We start from the raw sequence: 23,480 nt of genomic DNA, 5'->3' as shown, positions 1-23,480 counted from the left end.
TATACAAATGATTCATCCTGACACATGTTGATTACAATATTTCATTTGATGGCACCCCTTGCATTTTAAAGGTCTTTAATATAATTATGAGCAGGATAGGTGGTTTTCCTTCAAAGTGGTGCAAACATTTCCACAGCAAGCAATGATGGGAAGAAAAGCATTTCCTCCAACTTGCATCTTTCAGTTCCTTTCTAAGAGTTTGCAGAATGTTCTAATTCATCTAATTCAGACATAGTGTGTGTAGTTTTGAAACTTAATTCACTTCAGCCATCTGGTTTATTGGTTTGTATGAGTTACCTTAAATCCCTGGTATAAACCCTTAAAAAATTAATCCTCCAAATTTCATTAAATGTTGAGTATTTTATTTCAATATTGATTTTTTAATTTTATTTTTAGGAGTTGTATTCACACACATTTAAGAACAATACACTTAAATGAAACTCACTATTATGTCGTGGAATACACAATTGGATGAGGCTACACATAGAAAAATACACATAGCCAACAATGTTTTGAAATAAGATGTAATGTGTGTTTGTGTGTGCTTAACAATTTTGGTATTCTGCTTTGTCTAGTTTCTGTGTTTTTCTACCCTCTCATCTTTCATTGCTGCATATTAAGAATGTTGCTTGAAATCTATGGTAGATTAAAGTGATCTATCATTAACAACAACAACATCCACTATATGTCAGTTGGCATTAACACTGATAACTCCTGATATACATTAGCTTAGCTGAAGGAAGGTGCTGACTTAGTCTTAAATATAGTGTCTACAACATATAACACAAAGAAAACATTGCATAAGTAAAGAAAGGTCGCTTAGAGACAGAATAAGTTGAATATTATAAAACAGTGCAATTCAGAAGAGCATCTTTCTCCATGTAGTTGGGTAGACCCATTTCCACATGTTATTCCTTAGTATATATGTTAGCACCTATTCCTAGTTCATTAGTTTTTAATATCTAGAATCCAACAGAGTAGTTTGCTCTGGTGTTTAACTCCGCTGCGCTAACAAGGCACCTAGAAATGCTGACTTTAAGTGTGCAGATACTATCTGAAACTTCCTCACCAAAGGGCTTTCTGTCATTTAGAAATTAGACTCTTTTTTCTTTTTAGCTGCAAAAGAACTTTGCAGCAAGTGCCTGTGTGGAGCTGCAGGGACATCCACTGTTCACATGTCTAAAGCTAGGTTTTCTTTCTTTGGGATTATCCCACATTTTCTGCAGTAAAACTAGTCTAATTCAGGTTTGATATCCTCTTTTCTCTCTCCCAGCCACTAGTAATTACTAATATGTTGGGTGTGACGAGCATTTGGTCATGCACTAGTAGGATGCATATAAGCCCTTACTGCCATTGCTCGGTCTCATTAAAACAGTAACAGCTGCCTTCTCCCACATCTCAACATACCTTGAACTCCCAGTTTGATATACCTTTCCATGACTGCCTAATCCAGTTAGAAAAATAAAATAAGTTGTGAGAGAAAGGAATACTGAAAAAATGAAATCATAATAAATCAAAGCCAAATAATAAAACATTTGGATAAACAGTCCTTACAACTTCTGCACGTTTTTATTATTTTGTTTGTTTACAGCAGAGTTCTCAAAAGCTCATTAATGGCAGTGTTACTGTGGACAATATGTTGTTACTTAAAATTTAGTGAAAAAGAAATCTGAAAGGGACTTAATGTTGTATATTCTTTGGAAACACCTTGAAGAACAATGAATAATATGGGGAACTCTGTTACTTTCTCTAAAGTAATGCTGACAAGTAAAAGCTACATTGCAAATTTGGGAGCTGGGTTTTTTTTGTTTTGCATTTATTCAACTGTTGGTCAGCAATTGGCCAATACAATTTTGTATACGTCTACTGCATGCACAACTCGGGGCATTAATAAATAGATTGTGTTTCTATCTAGGGAATTCTGCAGTTTGTTATTAAACCTTCAAGGCAGCTATGTTATGAAGCAGAGAGTGTAGCCCTTCGGTGACATCTTAGAGCTTCAGCGCCTAGCAATGGGAGAGCCGGACCGGGAGCCAGGTCGGGAACCAGAGCCTCCCTTTGGAAAGGAAAAAAAATGAATGCGATTAAAATGAACCTACTACTCAGATAGACAGTATAAGAGTGCAATTCCATTTGACCTCGGGTATAAATCAGTCCAGATTGTTGCCCTTGACTACAAGAACATCCATCATATATAGCTGCTGTCCAATCCTTGTTCATTCAGATGGACCTTTTTGTTGGAATCCTCAGCAAGACTCTTTGAAACTAATGGAAGGCATACATTAGCAGCGCTTATTATACAGCCATGAGAGTGGTTTTATACTATAGCCAGCATTGATTTTTCTCATTCTGCAATGTTAAATTGAAAATACCCCCAGGCCATTCTGCTGCTTTCCGTAAGCTCATTCCAAAACAAAACCTTACAAAACTTATAGTCCTGAACTCAGAAACGCTTGGTTAACAACCCTCTACATTTCCATGGTGATACACACAACAGTCAGAGAGAATCCAGAGTTCAAAGTGTAAAACAAGAGGAAAAAAAACTCCAGAACCTTGTCTGACTTTTTTCTGACAGTGGTCTCATAATTTATTGAAATTAATTAAAAATCAGCCATGTTCACAGAGTATCTGTAATCCTATTACTGACCTTGCCCCATACTCTGACCTTTATCTTCTGCAGTTTGCTGATTTTTAATTAGTTTAAGAAATTTAACATTGAAGTGTATTATAATATCGGGCATGCTCAGAACCAGCTGTCAGTATTCTAAAAGCCAGATTCACAGCTGTTTGGCTTGGCTAATCAGGGGGCCACAACCATGCCAGACCTTTATTTCACTTTAGACAGTCATGTCTAAAGGATCCTGGGAAGTGTAGTTTGTGAAGTGTGCTGAGAGTTGTTAGGAGATTTGTATTCCCCTGACAGAGCTCCAGTGGCCAGAGTGGTTTAACAGTCAACCCCTCTTTGGGGACTGTAGCTCTGTGAGGAGAATAGGATGTCTGCTAGCAACACTCAGCACCCTTCACAAACTACACTTCCTAGGATTCTTTGGAGGAAGCCATGACTGACTAAAGTGAAATAAAGGTCTGGTGTGGATGTGGCCATGGACACCTTTGGTTTAAATTTGGATGGGAGATTACATGCGCCTACTGTAGAATAAAAAGATGGGGAAACCCCTGCAAAACAATGTTACTGTCCACAAAGTTCTCCTTTTGGAAAGGAAAGAGGCTTTCCCTCTGCTCAGCACCCACCCACCCAATCTCCTCCCTTCCCTCTCCCCTTCCCACCCTTTCTCTTTACTTCTCCACCACTCCCCCAAGTCAGTTTCGCCTACCCTAAGCATGATTCTACAGGAGTAAATCACACTGAACTCAATAAGCATGCAAATGATTGAACCTGCACTCCTTGTCCCCTTCCCCTCCTCCCCCCTGTGCATCTTCCTCATCCCCTCCCCATCCCCCATGGTCAGTTTCACCTATCGTAAGCATGATTGCAGGGGTTTAATTCCCATTGAACTCAATAAGCATGCAAATGATCAATCCATTCTCAGCAAATTTGCACAGGATCCCATTTCTTACCTCCTGGATTAAAAAGCAGAGAAATGCACTAATAGGCAAAAAAACCCTTTGCAGTTTAAGAACATACCTGTAGCCAACAGATATTTCTATCAAACTTTAAAAAGCAGGGAAATTGGGCACCTATAATGAATGCACCAGGGGAGCAGGAGAAATGACCTCCTCTCTGAGATATTGGACTGCCCTACAAATCTGTCAAAATGCAAACCCAATTTGGGTTGGTCTTTCACAGTCCAATCCACTACCTGTGTAGCTTGGAAAAATTTGGTAACGTGTGCCTCTGAGCATATGGTGAGTAGTGGCAACACCTGCAATCAGTCCAAATAACAGAAACAAGACATGTGCTATGCTGATCTTGTTTTAGCAGGGAGGAAGCACCATTATTAAGACAGCTGATGTAGTTCAGACAGTCACTTTAAGTATGCTTGATTTACTTTGCAATTTTAGGGAAGTTTCCTATAGTAAATCATTCTCTTTTGCTTCTGTTTCTGTGAATATGTGAAGTACAGCAACATTTTGCAACACTAAAAAAGAGCTCCAAAAACAATTGTGGAATAATGGCACTGACTGTTCTGCAGAATAGTTTCCAAGGGACATGAGGAGCTTCTGAGTTTGCATAAGATAAAACAGTGGGAGGGGAAATATATTCTAGCAAAATGCTAGGTGTGCTCTATGTTTGTAATTGATCATGCCCACCTTTCCTTAAGTGGAGTACTTTAAGCATAGCAGGCTGAAAACATGCATCTTGGGCAGGACAAGTTTGTTTCTTCCAACAGCTAGACTCATTGCTTAAGTAGCAACATATTGTAATCCGTCTGATTTTACATCAAACTGCAGTTTCAGATTCAACTGTTAATGCAGACAAAATATAAATAGAGCATAACCTCCAGTTTGAAACACAAAAGGCTGTCTTTACCATCATATGACATTGACCAATTAAAAGGCTTTGAAATTAATAAAAATAAATTTGACATAGATATCTAGGATGAATAATGAGAGAAATGTAAATTTCTAGGCTATATTCTCTGTAGAAACAGTAGTAACACGGGAAAGAAACAAAGTAAGAACAGCAACAAACATACAAAAATATAATTCTCCATCTTTGGAGCTGGCAGGTGTTGTCACCACTCACCATATGCTCAGAGGCACATGTTACCAAATTCTTCCAGGCTACAAAGAAAGTGGATTGGACTGAAAAAGACCAACCCAAATTGGGTTTGCATTTTGACAAATTTGTAGGGCAGTAGAATACCTCAGAGAGGAGGTCAGGTCTCCTGCTCCCCTGGTGCATTCACTACAGCTGCCCAATTTCCCTGCTTTTTAAACTTTGATAGAAATATCTGTTGGCTTTATGTACGTTTTTAAACTGAAAGGGTTTTTTTTGGCTATTACTGAATTTGATTTTGCTCTACGGTTTCTTAATGCTCTGTTCTAGATTTCATTCATTTATCATTACTGCATTTTCAAATAAAGCATTCCTTTAGAGAATTCTATTTTTATAATCAAATTTTAAAGTATATTCAAATGGAATTACAGGCAAGCAAAACCTGTTAGCATCTTCTGTAAAAATAAATAATTGTTTAATGGACTCTAGTCACTAGAATATTATTTTGAAAGGATTTATTTCAGAGCTTGGAAAAGTTACTTTTTAAAACTACAACTCCCATCAGCCCCAGCCAGCATGGCCATTGTATTGGGCCGATGGGTTGTAGTTCAAAAAAAGTAACTTTGCCAAGCTCTGATTTATTCTTAGTGCTGTCGAAGAGATCAGAGAAACCAAGGTCACTAAAACTAAACCAAGCTATATATGGGTGACAGTGTGATTGAACTCTGTTCTTCCTGTTTAAATAATGCTCTTCCCTGGCATCAACTTTGTCACCATTTAGTGCCTGGCAAAGACTTTTTGTTTTCCTGGGCATGTGTGCAGTGCTAATGAGCTGCACAACTAGATGTAATATTATAATAGTTATGCTGTTGTGAATGCAAATACAACAGTATTTCCAGTAATCAAGAAAGAATGTTTGCTTTTCAAACATCTCCCAAATTCAACCATGCCATTCATTTTGTTTTGATTTGGGATATTTAAAATTAGCAGATCCTTACAGCCCCCCTTTATTCTTCTAATGGTTCTATCAAGTCTATAAACAAGGCAGAAGACCAGGGGTTCAAAATGATATACAGGGTAGCTATAACCACCATGAACCTTCTTAGGGACCATCGGGCATTAGATGGTTGGACTTAACTTCCATAGTACTGAGGATTCTTTTCTTCGGATTATCCTAGGTCTTCTTTTACACCTCTTCTCACCATTTTTCCTACTCATTTTTGTCATTCTTTGTAGGATTTCACTAGATGGTTTTTAGCCCTTTCCAGTGTTGGTTCAATAGCTACCTTTTGATGATCAAGCCAGTAAACATTGCATTATCTCCTTTCAATATTTCCCCGCTCATTTGTAATTGCAACTGCTACTGAGCCACACTATTTCTTAGTTTCATAAATCAAAATAGTTGAAGCATTATAATTATATTTAATGGACAATTAATTCTATTCTATAAATTGGTGAGTTCTACTTTAATGCAGACATTTTAAATTCATTAAACTTGCCTTTAATTAGCTCTGTTTTAAGAAGCCACACTAAGGAAAATGTTCGATAATATATAAATAAGTTATACATTATCATGCTGTCCCCAGAGCATGTTATACATTAACATGCACATGATGAATGTCCATTTTTCAGATGTTTATGAAGGATAATGTGGAAAATGTCCAGTTTATGGAAACACTGAGTGAAGTCATAATAAACATCTATTAGGAGAAAATGAAGGCCTAATCTAATGGTCAACTCTAATGGCTTACAAATCTAATGACCAAATTCAAACTAGGCTTTTAAAAATATGTATCTGCACAGAACATTGAAGCTGCATGAAAACAAAACTTTCTTCAATCATATTTAAATGTATGAGAGCATATAAAAGATCCCCTTTAAAACAATGGATGATGATAATGTGGTTTGATAGTTTTACATATGTACTGTAAAGTGGGACCTGTTTATTACAGTGAAATACTTCCACATGCTATATTAGAATTTGAAATATTGAATTACTGGAAATATGTAGGTATTCACTTACCCCCAGAATTAGTAGAAACGTGACCATGACAATTTCAGAGATAGCCCATCAAAACAAATACAGATGCACAAAACAGCCAGATGCATTGGTTAATGGAAAAAAGTCATTAAGATGTTACTATAAATGCAGGCTGGCTTTAACTCATGCATACTAAGTGACTTGCCTTGCACCAAAACACATTTTTCTTATTTAATTTAACTTCATAATAATTTCTGTTTACACTTAGTATTATTATTTTCTTTCTCCCTCTTTTTCCCTATTTGCCTAATTGTCATGCAATACTGGTTATTTGCAGTCTCTGTGCCCTTGCACAGAACCTCATTAGAGAACTACAGCTAGAGGTAAGCAGCTTGTTCTGTTAGTGGAAATTATTAAGGTGAAAATCGAATGGTCATATGTGTTACTAAACCTTGAAAAACATTCCCAGAGCAATATTGCAGTTTCAAGCATCAAACGTCTGTATGAGCTGGATCAAGATATGCCACCACTACAATGACTACAACTATCAACAGTTACAGTGTAGAGGTGCCAAGCATAGCTGTTACACAACTAGGAATGGAGGTAAGACTTTTCTACAAATAGTGCTGTGGTCTATTTTGCAATGAGTTTGATATTTTTGCAATGGAATATTACAACAGAATTATAAAAGGCAACAATCTAGCAGGATAAATTTCATCTACTTACTTTAGCAAGAATGAAGCAGGAACAAAGCATTCAGGGATACTAATAAAGAGACAGGTCGTATTCATGTTCGTATGGATGAAGCCAAATGCATGTGCATGTTTTTCATATCAACTCACATGAAAACTGAATCCTCTTTTAACACCATCCAATTTTACTTTCCTCCCTGATTTGCAGTGTGGCGCAGAACTAAACCATAACACAGCGTAACCTTAACTATATTCACTAATACACAAAAAAACCTTGCAGTTTGAGAACGTACCTATAGTCCACAGATATTTCAATCAAATTGTAAAAAGCAGGGAAATTGGGCAGCTATAGTGAATGCACCAGGGGAGCAGGAGACCTGACCTCTTCTCTGAGATATTGTACAGCCCTATAAATTTGTAAAATTGCAAACACAATTTGGGTTGGTCTTTCACTGTCCAATCTACTTCCTGTGTAGTTTGGAAGAATTTGGTAACATGTACCTCTGAGCATATGGTGAATGGTGAAGAGGGGGAAGAGAGAGGGGGAGAGGAGGGAGAGGAGGGAGGAGGAGGGTAGGGTAGGTTTGATTATTTGCATGCTTATTGAGTTCAATAAAATTTACTCCCATGCAATCATGTTTGGATAGGTGAAACTGACCTGGGAGAGGGGCAGGGGGAGGGAGGGGAGGAGATTGGGTGGGTGGACACTGGGCAGAGGGAAAGCCCCTTTTGTTTCCAAAAGAAAAACATTGTTAATTGTGTTATCATTTTGGGAGGTTTCCCCCACTGTTTTATTCTACAGCATGAAGAGTAGTGTTCCACCCAAACTTAAACCAAAACTGTCTCTGGCCACATACACACCAGACCTTTATTCCATTTTAAATAGTCATGGCTCCCCCCCAAAGGATCCTGGGAAGTGTAGTTTTGTGAAGGGTGCTGAGAGTTTCTAGGAGGCACCCTATTCCCCTCAAAGAACTACAGTCCCCAGAATTCTCTGGGAAGAGGGGCTGACTGTTAAACTGTTCTGGCCACTGGAGCTCTGTCAAGGGAATATGAGCCTCCTAACAATTCTCAACACCCTTCACAAACTACATTTCCCAGTATTCTTTGCGGGAAGCCATGACTGTTTAAAATGAAAAAAAAAACAGCTGTGAATCTGGCTTTTAGAACGCTGACAGCTGGTTCTTACAGAGCATGCCTGCGCTATCATAGACTTCAATGTTAAATTTCTTAAATTAATTAAAAATCAGCCATGCATTTTTTAAACTTTAAACTGCAGAAGATGAAGGTCAGAATATGGGGCAAGGTCAGTAATAGGATTACAGATATTCTGTGAACATTTGTAATTAATTTCAACAAATTATGAGACCACACTGACAGAAAAAAGTCCAACAGGGGTCTTGATTTTTTCTCTCTTATGCTTTGAACTTTGGATTCTGTCTGAGTGTTTTGTGTATCTCCATGAAAATTTAGAGGGTTGTTAAGCAAGTGTTTCTGAGTTCAGGACTATAAGTTTCGTAATATTTTGTTTTGAAACGTGCTTATGGGAAGCAGCAGAATGGCCTCGGGGGTATTTTCAATTTAACATGGTGGAATGTGAAAAATCCCTGCTGGCTAAAGTATACATCCACTCTTGTATCTTGTTTTGTTTTGAATAATTTTTGGAAAGGGGAGTGGAGTAAGAAATATTTGGAATCTTTTGTTGAAAAGGAAAGGATGCTGAATAGTTTATATGTGACTTTGCAGAGCATAAAAATGTTATGAATTGTTAAAGAATACTATGTTTAGTCTTACTAAAGTGGCCAAATTTACACCTGCATTATGTGAATATTTCCATTGTGCAAATGTACATCCTTGTACTGACAGAATGAGTTACTTTGTGATACATTGGATGCACCCAATGTGTTTGGGAGATAGTAATGTAATGGCAAATTCAGAAGTGCAGGGTCCCCCACACCCACACCCTCTTCTCTGATTATACAAACTTCTAAGATTATAGAACCATCCGACCAGGCTTGAATACTACTTTTTGCTTCTCTTTCACTGTCATCATTTGATTGTCCTTTCTAACTGCCAGATATATTGTTTGAATTACTGAATTCAGTGTCTACATGTTTATGTCCTGCTTGATGATGTAGATCAGGGGTTTCCAGCCTGTGGTCCATGAACCACTAGTGGTCCGCAAGCTTCGTTCAGGTGGTTTGTAGTATGTCCACATTTAATATTCATATTGTATTTTAATTGTATTTTATTGCTTCTTTTATTTCTTATATTGTATTTTATTGCATTACAACTTGAATTCTATGGAATGCAATTATAATGCAATAAAATACCATATAAAGAATAAAAATACTATTAAAAACCATATAGCATCTGTCACAGCAGATTACAATATCTACAACAGGCAGAAAAAAACCATTAAGTGGTCTGCCAAGACCATCAGCAATTTTCAAGTGGTCTGTGAGGAAAAAAAGTTTGGGAACCACTGATGTAGATGGGATGCCATCATCAGGATTCAGTGTCTCTTCTTCAGTTACAGAATTCTCACTCTCCACAACTTGCCTTGGCTTTTTGAAGTAGGAACTAATAAAGACTTGCTTCCAGTTGACACTCATTGAGGCCTACCTAACTAACTCAGAAAGCCCTACAGCAATAAAGAAAAGCACAAACTTTTCAAAAAGAAAAGCAAAAACTGCTGTGTTCATAGGCTACCCCCTCTCTTTCTTGGGTGGGGGCTTTTTTGCTGCTGGGTTAAGATAAAGCCTGTTTTTCCTAAATAAAGGAATTCATACTGTCTAAGCAGGGTACTCATTTTGCATTGGAATTTGTAACCCTTCAAACTTTGCCACCTTCTAGAATGTAGGAAGGGATTTTCCACCCCTTCTCCTATCTCCTTGTGTCACCTCCTCTTCCTTTGAAACATACCTAGAAAAAGAGAGGTTTTAGCCCATTCAGGCAGTTTTTCATCATCATCTTTATTATGCTGTAAGGTAAGGAACTTTCTTTGCTGAATTTCCCTTCTTGGCTACCATACTACGACTCAGAGTAACTACATTTGGGCAAAGCTTATGAGTTTTATGAGGAAACATAAGCATGGAAATTCCTGATCCTAAACTCTGGTGTTGGCTGTACAACATGCACATTCTTAGGCATATTCATTTGTGTTTCACCTTACCATGCATCACACACACACACACACACACACACACACACACACACACCACCATTAAAAGCTGAAACTCCATAACACATGCAGACACATGCACTTTCTCCTCCTCTGAAAGTATTTTTTAAATCTCTTTTCCTTCTCCTCCCCTACTCCTGGCTTTGGGCTGGAATAAAACACACATCCTCCCCACCCCCCTTTATTTGCTGCTGGGTTGAGAATGAGATCCCTGTTAACGCCTTCTCCCACAACAACAGACATCTCTAGAAGCTAATCAGCATGAAAGGGAAGTGTGTTAACTACTGAGAAGAGCCTTCTTAGTGGCTGACTGGCCTCCTCTCACTCTGATTGGCTCCAGTCAGGCAGAAAGGACAAGGAAGCATGTTAGAAGACTCTTCTCTTCTGGTTGACACACTCCCCTTTCATGCTGATTGGCTAGTAGGATGCTGGAGACATAGGACTCTGCTGGAACCTGGCTCCCCAAAATGTAAGGGGTCCAAGATATCCCAACATCCTGGATGACTACACCCCTGTTAGGAGGTGAACGTAACACATCCCTTAAAAAACATAAAAATAGTCGACATCTGGACAATGAGGCACAATAACTGATGGTTGAACTATATGTCAGAAAAGTCTTTTGTGAACAAAAGACCCTTAAGAAGGCATTTGAAACAAAGTACTAATGGTGGTTGCTTAATATTAACAAGTAAGGAGTTCCATAAACTAGGTGCAGACACACTAAATGCCCTGTTGATTGTAGAAGCAAGGAAAACATTATGTGGCACCCTTCATAGTGCCTCTCCAAATGAAACATAAAGACTGGGCAGGTGTTTACAGTATGTTGCCCACTTGGATCTAGGCTTGTGAGACCACATCATCTGGATTACATATGATGTGTATAGATTAGAACAGAGATTCTTGCCTCAGCCTAGCGAATGCTGGGCTATGTTATTATCCAGTGTCCACATGCCCAGTTGTTCTCTAGACCCACCAGTCTTCTTTCACAAGCAGTTGTTTAAAGCTATTTCCCTTAAATCTATGGTAAAATTATATATCAAATGAATGCAATATTTAGTGATTTCTAGGGAATAGCTTTTCCCTTTTCTCTCACAGTTTGCGCTTATATTTATATTTTACTTTACCAGTTTAAAGATTTTAGACAGTGTGCCCTGGCCATCATGGTGGTATCCCTTGTGTCCCTTATGAGCATATTTATGCTCATAGAATTTGCCACTTCCATATCCAGGCTTGTGAGTTTCACCACCCTGCAAAAAAGAAATTGCAAATACCTTGGTTTGTCATTGGAATACAGTGGAATAGCTTAGGAAAACTGGGGTGAGAATGCTATTACATTAGCCAAGTGCATGAAAGAACAGAGACAGGCAGGCGAGGGATTTCCACCAAATAACCAGTGATGAAAGAAAATAACCCAATTGGTAGCAATAAAATGTATACTTAAGAGGACAGTAACATATGTAGGCAGGATAGCTGAAAGTGAGTTCACTTCATTGAAATGACAGCCAACATGTAAAATGTATCTTACTGCATTCTTCGGCTTTCATTGTTCGGAAATTGCCTGAGGTGATAATGATCCATGATGACTAATAATGTGGTAACTGATATAAGCTGTTTCATGCATTCAGGCTATTAAGTGATAACAGCTGTCATAGGGTAAATATTACAACAGTGGAAGGAGGTACTAGTAAAATAAATGTGTTTCATCCTTAATGCATTTAACCCTTTGAAAATGTTTTTTCCTGGATATTATTCAGGGTAATAAAGGGAAAAAGGTATACTGTGGAGCAAATACTTACATGTCAATATTATCCACTTTTTGAAAAGCATTGTTAAAAATGAGGAAACATTGTTAAGGTAACTGCATAACTGTCTGAAGAGAACTGGTAGTTCTAGCAGGATCTTTCAAACAGCATTTTGCTTGACAACTGGGAAGTGGTATTTTCATTTAAAAGCTTTTTTCCCAGCATTGGTATGCAGTGCCCATTCCAAGTTTGGGAAAACTGTCTCAACAAACACACTTCAATGTAAGTTGACTATATCTTTTGCAGAAATGCAGTTCTTGCCAAAGTGATAAACCATTCTAATTAGTCTTGTACACAACAACCATTTTAAAGGATAAAAGACTCAGTATCCATGCACACTTCATCAGTTGCCGAGATTGCCAGACCTTTGCTGCTGCCTAATATGAACTAAGGCCATTCAGGCATTTCACTAAAACTATAAAGCAGTGGGAAAAGATCTTTTATGGCCTAGCAACATGTCCAATTTATTTATTTATTTATTACATTTATATACCGCCCCATAGCCGAAGCTCTCTGGGCGGTTTTTTGATGATGGAAGCATTTCAGGACATAATTTTGTAGTTTTAAAGCAAATTTATTCTAGTACCATTTGACAATTGTGGAATCTGATGGTGGCAGCTATAATTTCAGCCACTGAACAATTGTAATGGCTCAATGTGAATGTAAGGAAGAAAAGCCATAAATATTTATATTTACATAAACAAAAGACAATGAACAAAGGAACATAATAGGAGTACAGCTCCTGGTCTTTTATGCCTAATCTGGGTGCAGAACAATTCTAAGCATTTGATAGTCTTCTCCTGGCTAAATGCTATCTTCTTACCTATTGTCTCAGGTGCTTAAAATTGAGTTTAAAAAATGTTTGTGGTTGTGCATGACCCACCACTGACAGTCCTTTTCCTCCTTAGTCCTGACTACATAATCTAGACCTCTTTGGATCATGAGTCTGGGATTTTAATATATCTTTTTTTAAAGAAGAATTCAGCAGTTCTAGTTGATGGTAGAAGTAAAAGCTATCCACTGGGAAGCAGAGTTTTGTCCAGCCTTGAATTTTCCCAGGATCTCTGCATTCACTCCTTTCCATTATCAATGAATGATACAGGTATAATTAATTCTAAGAATTATTCTGTTTGTTCTGAACTCAGGTGTTTAAAAGGAACAAAGCTAAGTTCATGGGAAAGATCTTCTCACTGGAGAAAATTAGTTTTCCAGAATAACAGACTTTTCAGTAGAATAAGCTCTTCAGTGTTTGTTTGCATTACAGGCCTGGTGAGGAACCTTTTCCAGCCCAAGGACTACATAACATACAACAGTGGGCAGGCCAGACATGCACACAGTCATACATCCTTGGCACATGAATACTATACACATTTAACACACACACATACACTTAACACACATACTTTCATATATGCACGCACACACACACACGAGCTCCTCCTCCCTGCACACCAGAATGGGAATGAAATTTTCACCCTGCCTACTCCTCAGTCTAATAGTTAATCCAACTCAGTGGTGTTCTGCATAGCGGGTATTCATATAATTCAGCCTACAGTGAAGAACAAAAGTTACCATGTCCATCTTTTCCGTCTGTTTCCTTTTGTAAATACAATTGCTGAAGAATGGATGTGTCAATAAATGACATTGTTCCTCTTGTCATATAATGGGATTCAAAATGTAGATACTGGATTCTGCAGTTTACCATATTCATGGTGCCAAACAAAACTGGAGTTGTGTGCAATTCATTCTTTCAAGCTATCCTTTGTTTTTATCTCACCATCACCTCCCCACAGATGCACACAGATCTGTGAAACCTTTCAGTTGCCTTAAAGGAAAGAGATTTGCAATGCAGTGCAGTTTGACTCTGTGTTCAGGCAAATAGAATTTTAATTATACTGTAAGCTTGACAGGCTTCTGGATAAAAGCAAGCAACAAAACCATGGACATAAAAGAAACTGCTTGGGAGCCATGAGGAATAAAGCAAGCAAGCCATAGTCAAAAACATGAACGTCAGGGTTCTGCAGCAGCTAGAAAGACAAAACAGAGAAAACAGATGCTATTTGGGCCTCGGGGAAAGCAAAATGGCTGCAAGTGAAAGCATGGTCATCACCTACCCAGCTAAATCTGGAAAAGGATAATCCTCTCCCCTGCACATGTAAGAAAAAGAAACAGTGACATGGTGACAACCATGGAAGTTAAAGCCACTGAAGGTGCACAAGGGAAGAATAATCAGTGAAAGAGGCTTTCTCTGTTAACTAGGATTAACGTTTAAATAATATTTGGGTTGTGGTTTTGAAACAGGAGTTTAAAGGAGTTTAAAACTCAAGAGCAGTTGCACAGCACGTATCGAACTCGAGTGACCCTCTGTCATAAAGTGCATGCTTTTCACCATGATGCTACAAAATCGGTCTTGGATAGTTTTAGGTGCCAGGATTTGGAACAGCCTTTGCTTGAGAGCTGGTTCAAGAGCAGCTTTCCAGTCAAAATTTCACAGTACTGCTCTAGATGGACCAGTCATCTGATTTGCTCTGTGCAGTTCCTTATATTTTACTGCCTGGCATAACATGTAGTGGAATAAGAGGCACTGACTTAGGATGTTTGGAGCATTGCAGATTTAGCAATGCCTCTTAAAATAAGGCACCATAATTGGCAATTGTACATACAAATGGCCTCTATCAGGTACTGGAAATTATCTGGAGGATTGGCCTTTATTCCCAGTGTGTGCATAACATAGCATTATTAAGATTCTTGTCCTAAATTTTACATGATCCTTTTTGTGACAGTGGAGAACCCAGGAGGCATGTGTGTTTATTTATTTATTTATTTATTTTATTTCATTTTTAAACTGCCCATAGCGAATAGCTCAAGTGTTCAAATGTAGTCAGCATCCGTTCTAAAGTGGACAACTAAGCTACGATGTCAAGTGCCAAAGTAAGGACTTGCAAGGAAGAGCCAATATGCAGAGGGTGCACACAGTCACTTCCAGTTCAGACCAGAGTCTACTTAGGTGTGCAATGCTGCCAACCCTAGAAGGAGGGTAGAGACTTGAAGGGCAGGAGAGGTGCATAGGAGATACAGTATAGCACCAGCCTGGGGATACAAAGTAACATGGGCAAAACACAGAGGGGCAGGAGTGTTGATGGAGACTGTACTAATAGGTGGCATTGGAGCAGTGTCTTGCTTTTTGTCTGGGGCCAGAGTAAGCCACAGTGAGGAAATGAAATGCCACTGGACCATCATGGGGAAGGGCCATAGCTCAGTTGTAGAACATCAGCTTTGCCACCAGAAGGTCCCAAGCTCAATCCCCAGCATCTCCAGGTAAGGCTGGGAGAAATCCCTGTCTGAAATCCTGAATAGTCACTGTCAGTCAGCGCAGACAAATACTGAGCTAGATTTCTATGTTCCTAATAAGGTGTGTCGCTGCTTTAAGATAGTACTTTCCACAGTATGTATGTTGCTCTTTGCATGACTTAGTAGCATTCTAGGAGAAGTCATTCTATATAAGTAATTCTACATAAGGGGGCTTGACTTTCAGTCTTTGGTTTACCACAAGTAGATGACCCATAATATGAATTAATGTCACATTTTCACACTTACCTTTGCCTGCAGTGGAGGAGTTGTCCTGGGTGACACCTGAAAAGCAACACAAAGTTGAAAAGTGAGGGGGGAAAGTGGGATTGCAACAAAATGTTGCAATACAGAGTGCTCAGGCTTCCTCCAGAACACTTTATTTGATTTTTCCTTCCAATGGTTTTCCATTCCCCCACCCCCACCCAAACAATCAGCAAGCATTATGTACCCATTTAGCATGCTCAGTCCTCATTGGACTGTTCCCCACTGCCACCATGTTTTTTCCCTAAAGATTTTTAAAATATTTCTGCTGCACTTTTAGTCCTGCCCACAATGAAAGGTCTTATTTTTTAAAAAAATAACTACATGTTGAGCATAGTTGTCTGTATAGGATCGCCAATGTGCGAACCTGTGTAGGGATTCTGTGTGATTGGGACACTTGCTTGTGTGGGTGTTAAGATCGCATAGAGTCCCTGTGTATGAGAAGATGCTCCCAAGTTGGCCTTCCTATGCAGACAAGCATGCACAATGTGTGGTTGTTAAAAAGAAGAGGTTTGTTTTCATGTTACGCTGAACACAGGAATAAATGTTGGTGTGAAAGTGTGCACACAGGTACACTTGTTGAACATGACATATGAATTGCTCCACAAGTTTACAGTTTGACTATTTGGGTACACAGGTGCACAGATTGCACACTCATTGAATGTAATGTGTGAACACCTCTAAGATGACCTGATGTTGGGGGTGGGGCAGAAAGCATGGCATACTTGAGTATGCTGTATATAGGCCTTTTGAGTTTCCCTGTGCCCACAAGTAGTGAAGTGAAGTGAAGCCAATGAAGTGAAGCAGAGGAAATGAAAAGCTGTTGCTTTCAGTAGTCACTGTGCGTCTCCAGTAGTGCCCAGTTCCTTTTTAATAACACAATTCTAACCATGTCTATTGAGAAGTAAGTTTTATTGAATGCAGTGGGGCTAACTCTCAGGTAAGTGGGGTAAAGATTGCAGCCTAAGTCAAACATGCAATGCGCTATCTCAGGTTTGTTCCTACCCCGACATTCTTTTATTTTGAATTTCTGTCCCTCTGTTTTTCAGAGGCTCAGGGTGGGAATCAGGCTATTATTAAAAGAAAACTTTCAGATAAATCCTCTGCTTATGTAGTAGCTGGGCTTGGCTTGTAAGAGTGAGTCTTTTACAAATCTCTACAAGACTAAAACAAACTGGAAGTGGTTTATTAGAGAAGGGGAAGGGGGTGACCCTCTTCGTAATAACTGAACTATCTCAAATTAAATACTGTCTGACAGGCGAGGGACTCCCTCAACACTTACTAGGCTTTGTTAAATTTCCATTTCTTTCTTTTTTTACAGTTCAGTGTTTTGAACAGGGTTTATTTCCCAGTTACTTGGCAGTGTATGCTACACAGGAAGCAAGCCACAATTCATTTCATCCTATATCAAGGTTGAGGTTATTTCTATAAATATTTATGTCAGCTATGCTGTGTGTCTAGTGAATATTACCAGTGATATAGTTAGAATTCTTTATCCCTATGATTCAGCATCTCTGTCTTTCCTTTCCTTTATGGCCAACGGGGCAGCTGTAATGCCTTGCCATGACACTGAGTTCTCCAGGAGCATTTCATCCAAAATTACACAGAGCAGATCCGGGCTACTGAGGGCAGCAAAAATGACATTTGAAACCACAGCAAACTTTTTTTTTCTGCTACAAAAACAAGCAAGGGCTTGTTTTTAAACATAGGCCCACCCCATCCAAAAGTTTCTAAATATCCCCACACCACCAGATTAATCAGTGATTGTTTTCATTCCACTCCCTAAAAGTAACAAAAAAGTTTGGGCCAGATACTTTGGCTCAGCGCTAATTTCTGAGCTATTTCACAAATTTATCAAAAATTAGCGAGTAGCTAATTAGTGAGCCTGGGTTGTTGGGTTTTCTGAGCATTTCCATGTTGAAACTATTAAAACTGAGGAAAACCCTCTTCTGCCTCTGAAGTAATAGTGCTCAAACAGGTAATAAAAGCTGGATTCACAGATAACCCCCCACCCTCAGTTTGTTTTTTTTGGCATGTGACTTCAACTTTTTTTAGGCTAGAGTTCACTTTATAGACCCAACCCAGGCAGCTAAGAGGAGAACATTAAACTTCAATGCCCATAGAAGCAAAAACTAGATTCTTAGATTCTTTTAAGGGAGTTTCCTTCAGTGAAGGCAGACACAGAAAAAGGTTGCAAACTTGAAGGCCGATCCATACAACTGTATAATCTGCAATGTTATTGCTTTGTGTCCTCATTAATACACCGTCATCCATATGATGTTGCAAGCTAATATGGATTTTCGCATTCACAAATCCGCATTAGAAAAAACCACTGAAAAAACAATATGCTTTCCTGTATTGATAATCAATCACATTAATGTCCGTGCTCTTCTGAAAAAGCATGCGAAAAGCAAACTACCGTTATGGACCAATCACTGAAAAGGCAGGAACTTAGTGGAGTGGCCAGTGCTAGAGCAATTTAGACAACAACAAAAAAAGCCCACACATATGGATGCTTGATAATTGGGTTTTCACAATAATCCGACTATAAACAGGCCATGTATGGATCTCTAGGCCACCAACCAAATATGGAAAACATGGATTTTGCGGTTAGGTATGGATGGCCCTGAGTAAGTATTTGAAGACCTGTGACTGACATTGGATGGTTTATAGTCTGATCCTATGAATGTCTATTCAGAAGTATGTATGAGTTCAGTGGAACTTATTCCCAAGTAACTACACGTAGGATAGTACCCTTGCAATCACATTGTTGGGTCCAATACAGGGATTTGCTGCAGAAACTCCAACATTCACAGATAGTCTCACCCTCCCCAACCCCTCCAACAAGAACTGGCTTTTCATTTCAGTGTAGGGGAGCATTCCACACATTCTCTTTAAGTCTATATGGGCTAGATTTTATTATCATTGTTTTTAGATTTTTAATGTCTAATGTATTTGTATGTCTATTTTGTACGTCGCCCAGAGTGGCTGGATAACCAGCCAGATGAGCAACTAATAAATCCAATAAATAAATAATAAATACAGTTATGGATGGCAGGGCTGGCATTACTATTAGGCAGAGTGAGGTAGCTGCCTCAAGTGGCAGAGGCTGGGGAGTGTTGAAGGACAGCTGTCTCTTCCCCTTAAGATAGTCTGCTGCCCTCAGAGTGTGGTGATGATGTCCTGTTAGCAGTGTTGAAGTATATTCCGGCTGACTGCTGTACATATAATTGGGAGGGGGGCACCATCTTGTCCTTTGCCTTAGGCAGCAAAATGCTTTGGGTCAGCCCTGATGGCAGGCTCCAGACACAGGAGATGTGTGAGTTTATCAAAATGCATATGGAGTTGTAGATCAGAGGAGTGGCTTCGAATGACCATCCTCTTACCTTTGATAGGTACACAAAATATTGTTTTGTCTGCACTCTGTTTTACAAAATAATTTACCTTGGGGCAATGGCTAGCTGTGTGTGTGTGTGTGTGTGTGTATGTATGTGGATTTTTCTTTAAAAAAATAAAAAATAAAGAGTTTTTTAGTCAAAAATTACCAAGATGAAATGGAGACTTACAATGTTCTTGAAGAAGTGGACTACTGGGTTGTCATCCACATACCGTCCATGCTGAGATCTCGGATGAGGCAGGGAACTTACATGGCTAGCTCTGGCAGCATGGTGATAGTCCTGAAACACAGGAGAGGATATGCTTCTAGATTGGCATGCAGTCTGAAGGGAATGCATGCTCCCATGTGGAATGATCAAACATAAGATTCTTCAATCTTAAAGGAGAGGCGATGGAGATGGAAGCAAACATTGGGTACAGAAGAACATGAGAAGACCCTCTACCAACAATAGCCAGCGGAATGTTTCCAGGAAACACAGAAGAAGGGCTTGAAGGTAAAAATCCTCTACCTCTTCCCCACAACCAGTACACTACCCCTGAATATGGAGGTTCCAGTTAGCTATCCTGGCTAAGATCCCTTAGTAGACCTATCCTCCATTATTTTATCTAATTTCCTCTCAAAGACAAGAAGATACTGTGCTATGTTTTTCTTACAAATTAATTCCATGGCAGTGAAACACTTCATGATTATGTCTAATAAAATCTAATATGTTTACAGTGATAAGTGGGTGTCTTCTGGACGAGAATTTCTCCTGTTATTTTCACTCCTGCTTTGACCTCCCAGTCCTCCTCTTCAAAAGCTATGTGTGGGAATTAACTCCTATTAATTTGTATCAATATATAAAGCTTAGTCAGACCACTGGCCCATATAGTGTAGCACTATCTACATTACTCTGTCTGGCAGTGGTTCTTCAGAGTCTCAGACAAGAGGTCTTTCCAGATCTTATTGAAGATCCTTTTGTGGGGAGGTGCTAAGGGTGGCTTGTCACTAAGGTATGGTTTTGAGCTCTTGACGTGTCTGTCTCTTGCTGAATAAAAAAGAGATGTTGAACAGAGGTTTTGGTTATTACCATTCTTAGCTGATCAATTATTCATGTGCTTTTGAAGTGGAAATTGTAATGTGTGATCATTAGACTATGCTCTCCCTGTGAACTAAAGATAGATACAGTAAGCCAGTTAGCATGTGGTGAATCATGCAAACTCACCTCAGATTGCATTGAGCCATATGAGGAACAGGTCAACAGTGTTCAGCTGTGCATGTGCTAAGTCCAGTTTTAAAAACTCACCTCTCAGTGTGACCAAATGCTGTAACAGAAACTTCCTGCGTATTTGACTGACAAGTTGCCTGTGTGTGATAAATGATCATCTGTGTCCACCAAGAGCCTTACAGCAAAATCCTAACTGTTCACTCAGAATTAAGTCCCACTGAGTTTTATGAAGCTTACTTACTAGTATGCACATTTAGGATTGCAGTCCATTAGTAGCAGTGTTGGAGCAACAGAACCAAAAAGAACAAGCAAACTAAGCAGTAACTTTTATTGGATCAACCAATAACACATATCTGGACACAAGTTTTCAAGTTACACAGACATCTTCTTTAGGAGTTAGTGTTTGGGTTTTTTTTTTTTTTTAAAAATGAAATAAAATATGAAGTTATGTGCCAAGGCTGATGTTAACCAAGTAATGCTGAATGTCCATTTAAACAGAAATGGTGTTGTCTGGGTTGCAAATCTTGTTGAAGAGGCTTATCAAGTAAGCAAAAATGTCAGCAAGATGCATGGAAAATGTTCAGCAAGGAAACAAAGTATCTTTCTATATCCACTAATCTCAGGTGCCATTAAATCCTTGTAATGCAGAGAGAGTAGCTAATGCAGTTGAGACTGGGTGTCATATTAGAAGGCCTAGACACAAATTTGGAATGCACACTATGTAGAGATAACTGGGGCCTCCAACAAAATTTTGGACTGTTTCTGTTTAGGATGTGCCATATTATTCTGTCTCTTTCCCAGTTTCTGTACCTTTCCCCCCCTCCCCCAACATTCAGTCACCACTCTTGGCCACTAAGCATGCTCAGTCTTCATTTGAGCTGTTTTTGACCCCTCCAGTCCAACATTTCCCCCTCCCCCATTCTTTCTGTCTTCAAACCTCTGCCTTTTCCTGAGCCTGATGATACTTTCCTCTTATATACGATTGGTGCCATTTTGGTTGTATAAGCAGTAGTACTCAAGCCTCAACATGGTAAACAGAGGGAACAAGAGGGTTCTGCAACAAAAAATATTGCAGTAAGGACTGCTCGTTTTCACTGTTCCAGCAGCCTATGCCCTCATCCTGAACACTTCATTCCATTCTCCCCCCTACCCATTTTGTCACCTCCCCCCAACAGTCAGTCAGCATTTTATGGCCATTAAGCATGCTCAGTCCTTGGGTGATTTTTGGTGTTCCCCCTGAGTTTTTTTCTAAAGCATTGGTGTACTTCTGAAACCTTGGGGTTCCCCAAAGCCTGCTGATTCCTTCCTCTTGTTTATTGGTGGTGCCACATTGGCTATGTAAGCAAGAATACTCATACGTCAACATCAAAAAAAGACCGAACAAATGGGACCTGCAACAAAATATTGCATTGTGGACTGTTCCTGTTCAGGGTTAGCTGGCTGGAGCTCCTCCAGAATATGCCATTCTATTTCCTCTCTTTCCTCAGTTTCTGCCCCTGCCCCAACACTCAGTCAGCTTTCCATGACCATTGGGCATGCTCAGACATTTAGCTGTTTTATTTATTTATTTTATTTATATCCTGCCCTTCCTCCCAGTAGGATCTCAGGGTGGCAAACACTAAAAACACTCTAAAACATCATAAAAACAGACTTTAAAATATATTAAAATGAAACGTCTTTAAAACATCTTTTTTAAAAAAGCTGTAAAAATATCTTAAAAAGCAATTCCAACATAGATTGGGATAAGGTCTCTACTTAAAAGGCTTTGTTGCCATTGTTGTTTGGGTTGCCCCAGAGCCTTTTTGTTTGTAAAGATGTTTTGTACTTCGACAAATGTTTCCCTAAGCCTGCTGCTACCTCCCTCTTGTGCAAAGGTGTGCTTTGGCTGCATAAGCACCTGCACTCAGACAATTGCAGTCACTATCTTATATATGAAGGATGGTAATGATTCACTTCAAATCGTATTTGATTTATTGCATAGCAGCTGATTTGATTTATTGCATAGTAATTGAAGAATATTATAACGTGCTCTCTTGAAACAAAATCATACCCCTAAAGGTGGTTAAGAGCATAATCCAGAAGTAGTTAAATGTGTTATAGTGAGCTCAACATTTTTTTATTGCATCCCTTAAATGTTTGCATTTGTAACCAACTTTGCCCTCTAAATGCCTTATAATTAACTACCTTTCCATGCCGCCTGATGAAGAATTCTGTGTAACTTGAAAGCTCCCATCGTCCTACACCAATGGAAGTCCTGAGAGTGCTCCCATGTCTTTCAAAAGTACTGTGAGATGCAGCCCTGAGGTACTAGGTAAAATAAGGTTTAATAAGCACTACATTGTATATATGAAAGGATATACATTCTGGAATATCAGTGTTATGCTCTGTGATTGTTAACAGTAAAATGTGCATACACTTACCTTCTGTACAGTAGCAAGGTAGCCTAAATCAAATAGTGAGTACGGTATCTGAATGTTTCATTCTTGCTTCTGTTGCTAATCATTTTTAACAAGTTCCTTTACGCATCTCAGTTGCAACTCAAGAGAATACATATTTCACAAAGACACGCTTAAAGACTGTTCGCAAAATAGTTTGAGATCTCACATGACATGTACATTTTTTGTATCTATTTAGTTTGAAAGTTTGCTCTCTGTGAAGGCTTTGAGGATGGGTAACAAAGCAAAAATGAGCACAACAGAATATTTTATCTAAATCAGTTAATCCCTCCCCCTCCTTGTTTTAACAGTCCCAGAACCAGCACAAACAAGCAGGTCTTACAAGCAGTGTATGCTGATAACTTTAATCAGTATATAATTCTTACCAACGTGGTGGGCACCAAAGGGCATTTGTTGACTACATCATACTACTTCTGCAGCAGGAGTGAGCTACAACTCCCATCAACCCCAGCAAGCATGGCCAATTATCAG

At 39.0% G+C, this 23,480-nt stretch overlaps 1 protein-coding gene across 6 annotated transcripts in view; it reads right to left on the bottom strand.

Moving 5' to 3' along the window:
- Positions 1–420: 420 nt before the first annotated feature.
- MBP (myelin basic protein) overlaps positions 421–23,480 on the bottom strand; it is a 206,753-nt gene continuing 183,693 nt past the window's right edge. For 2 of the 6 annotated variants that reach the window (XM_061594191.1, XM_061594161.1), the window contains exons 5-9: positions 19,516–19,626; positions 15,935–15,970; positions 14,452–14,484; positions 11,660–11,782; positions 421–2,056 (exon numbers count right to left, since the gene is read on the bottom strand). In XM_061594191.1, coding sequence (XP_061450175.1) covers positions 2,000–2,056; positions 11,660–11,782; positions 14,452–14,484; positions 15,935–15,970; positions 19,516–19,626 — 360 coding nt within the window. In that variant the 3' untranslated portion in view covers positions 421–1,999. Of the gene's footprint in view, positions 2,057–10,184; positions 10,277–11,659; positions 11,783–14,451; positions 14,485–15,934; positions 15,971–19,515; positions 19,627–23,480 lie in introns of those variants that run through there. The other 4 variants (XM_061594145.1, XM_061594154.1, XM_061594171.1 and 1 more) reach the window with 3 other exon arrangements.

The sequence above is a fragment of the Rhineura floridana genome, chromosome 1 (assembly GCF_030035675.1).
Source record: "Rhineura floridana isolate rRhiFlo1 chromosome 1, rRhiFlo1.hap2, whole genome shotgun sequence".
In the NCBI taxonomy this organism is placed as follows: domain Eukaryota; kingdom Metazoa; phylum Chordata; class Lepidosauria; order Squamata; family Rhineuridae; genus Rhineura; species Rhineura floridana.
The sequence above is the reverse complement of the archived record's forward strand: the minus strand, read 5'-3'. Positions and strand labels throughout refer to the sequence as shown.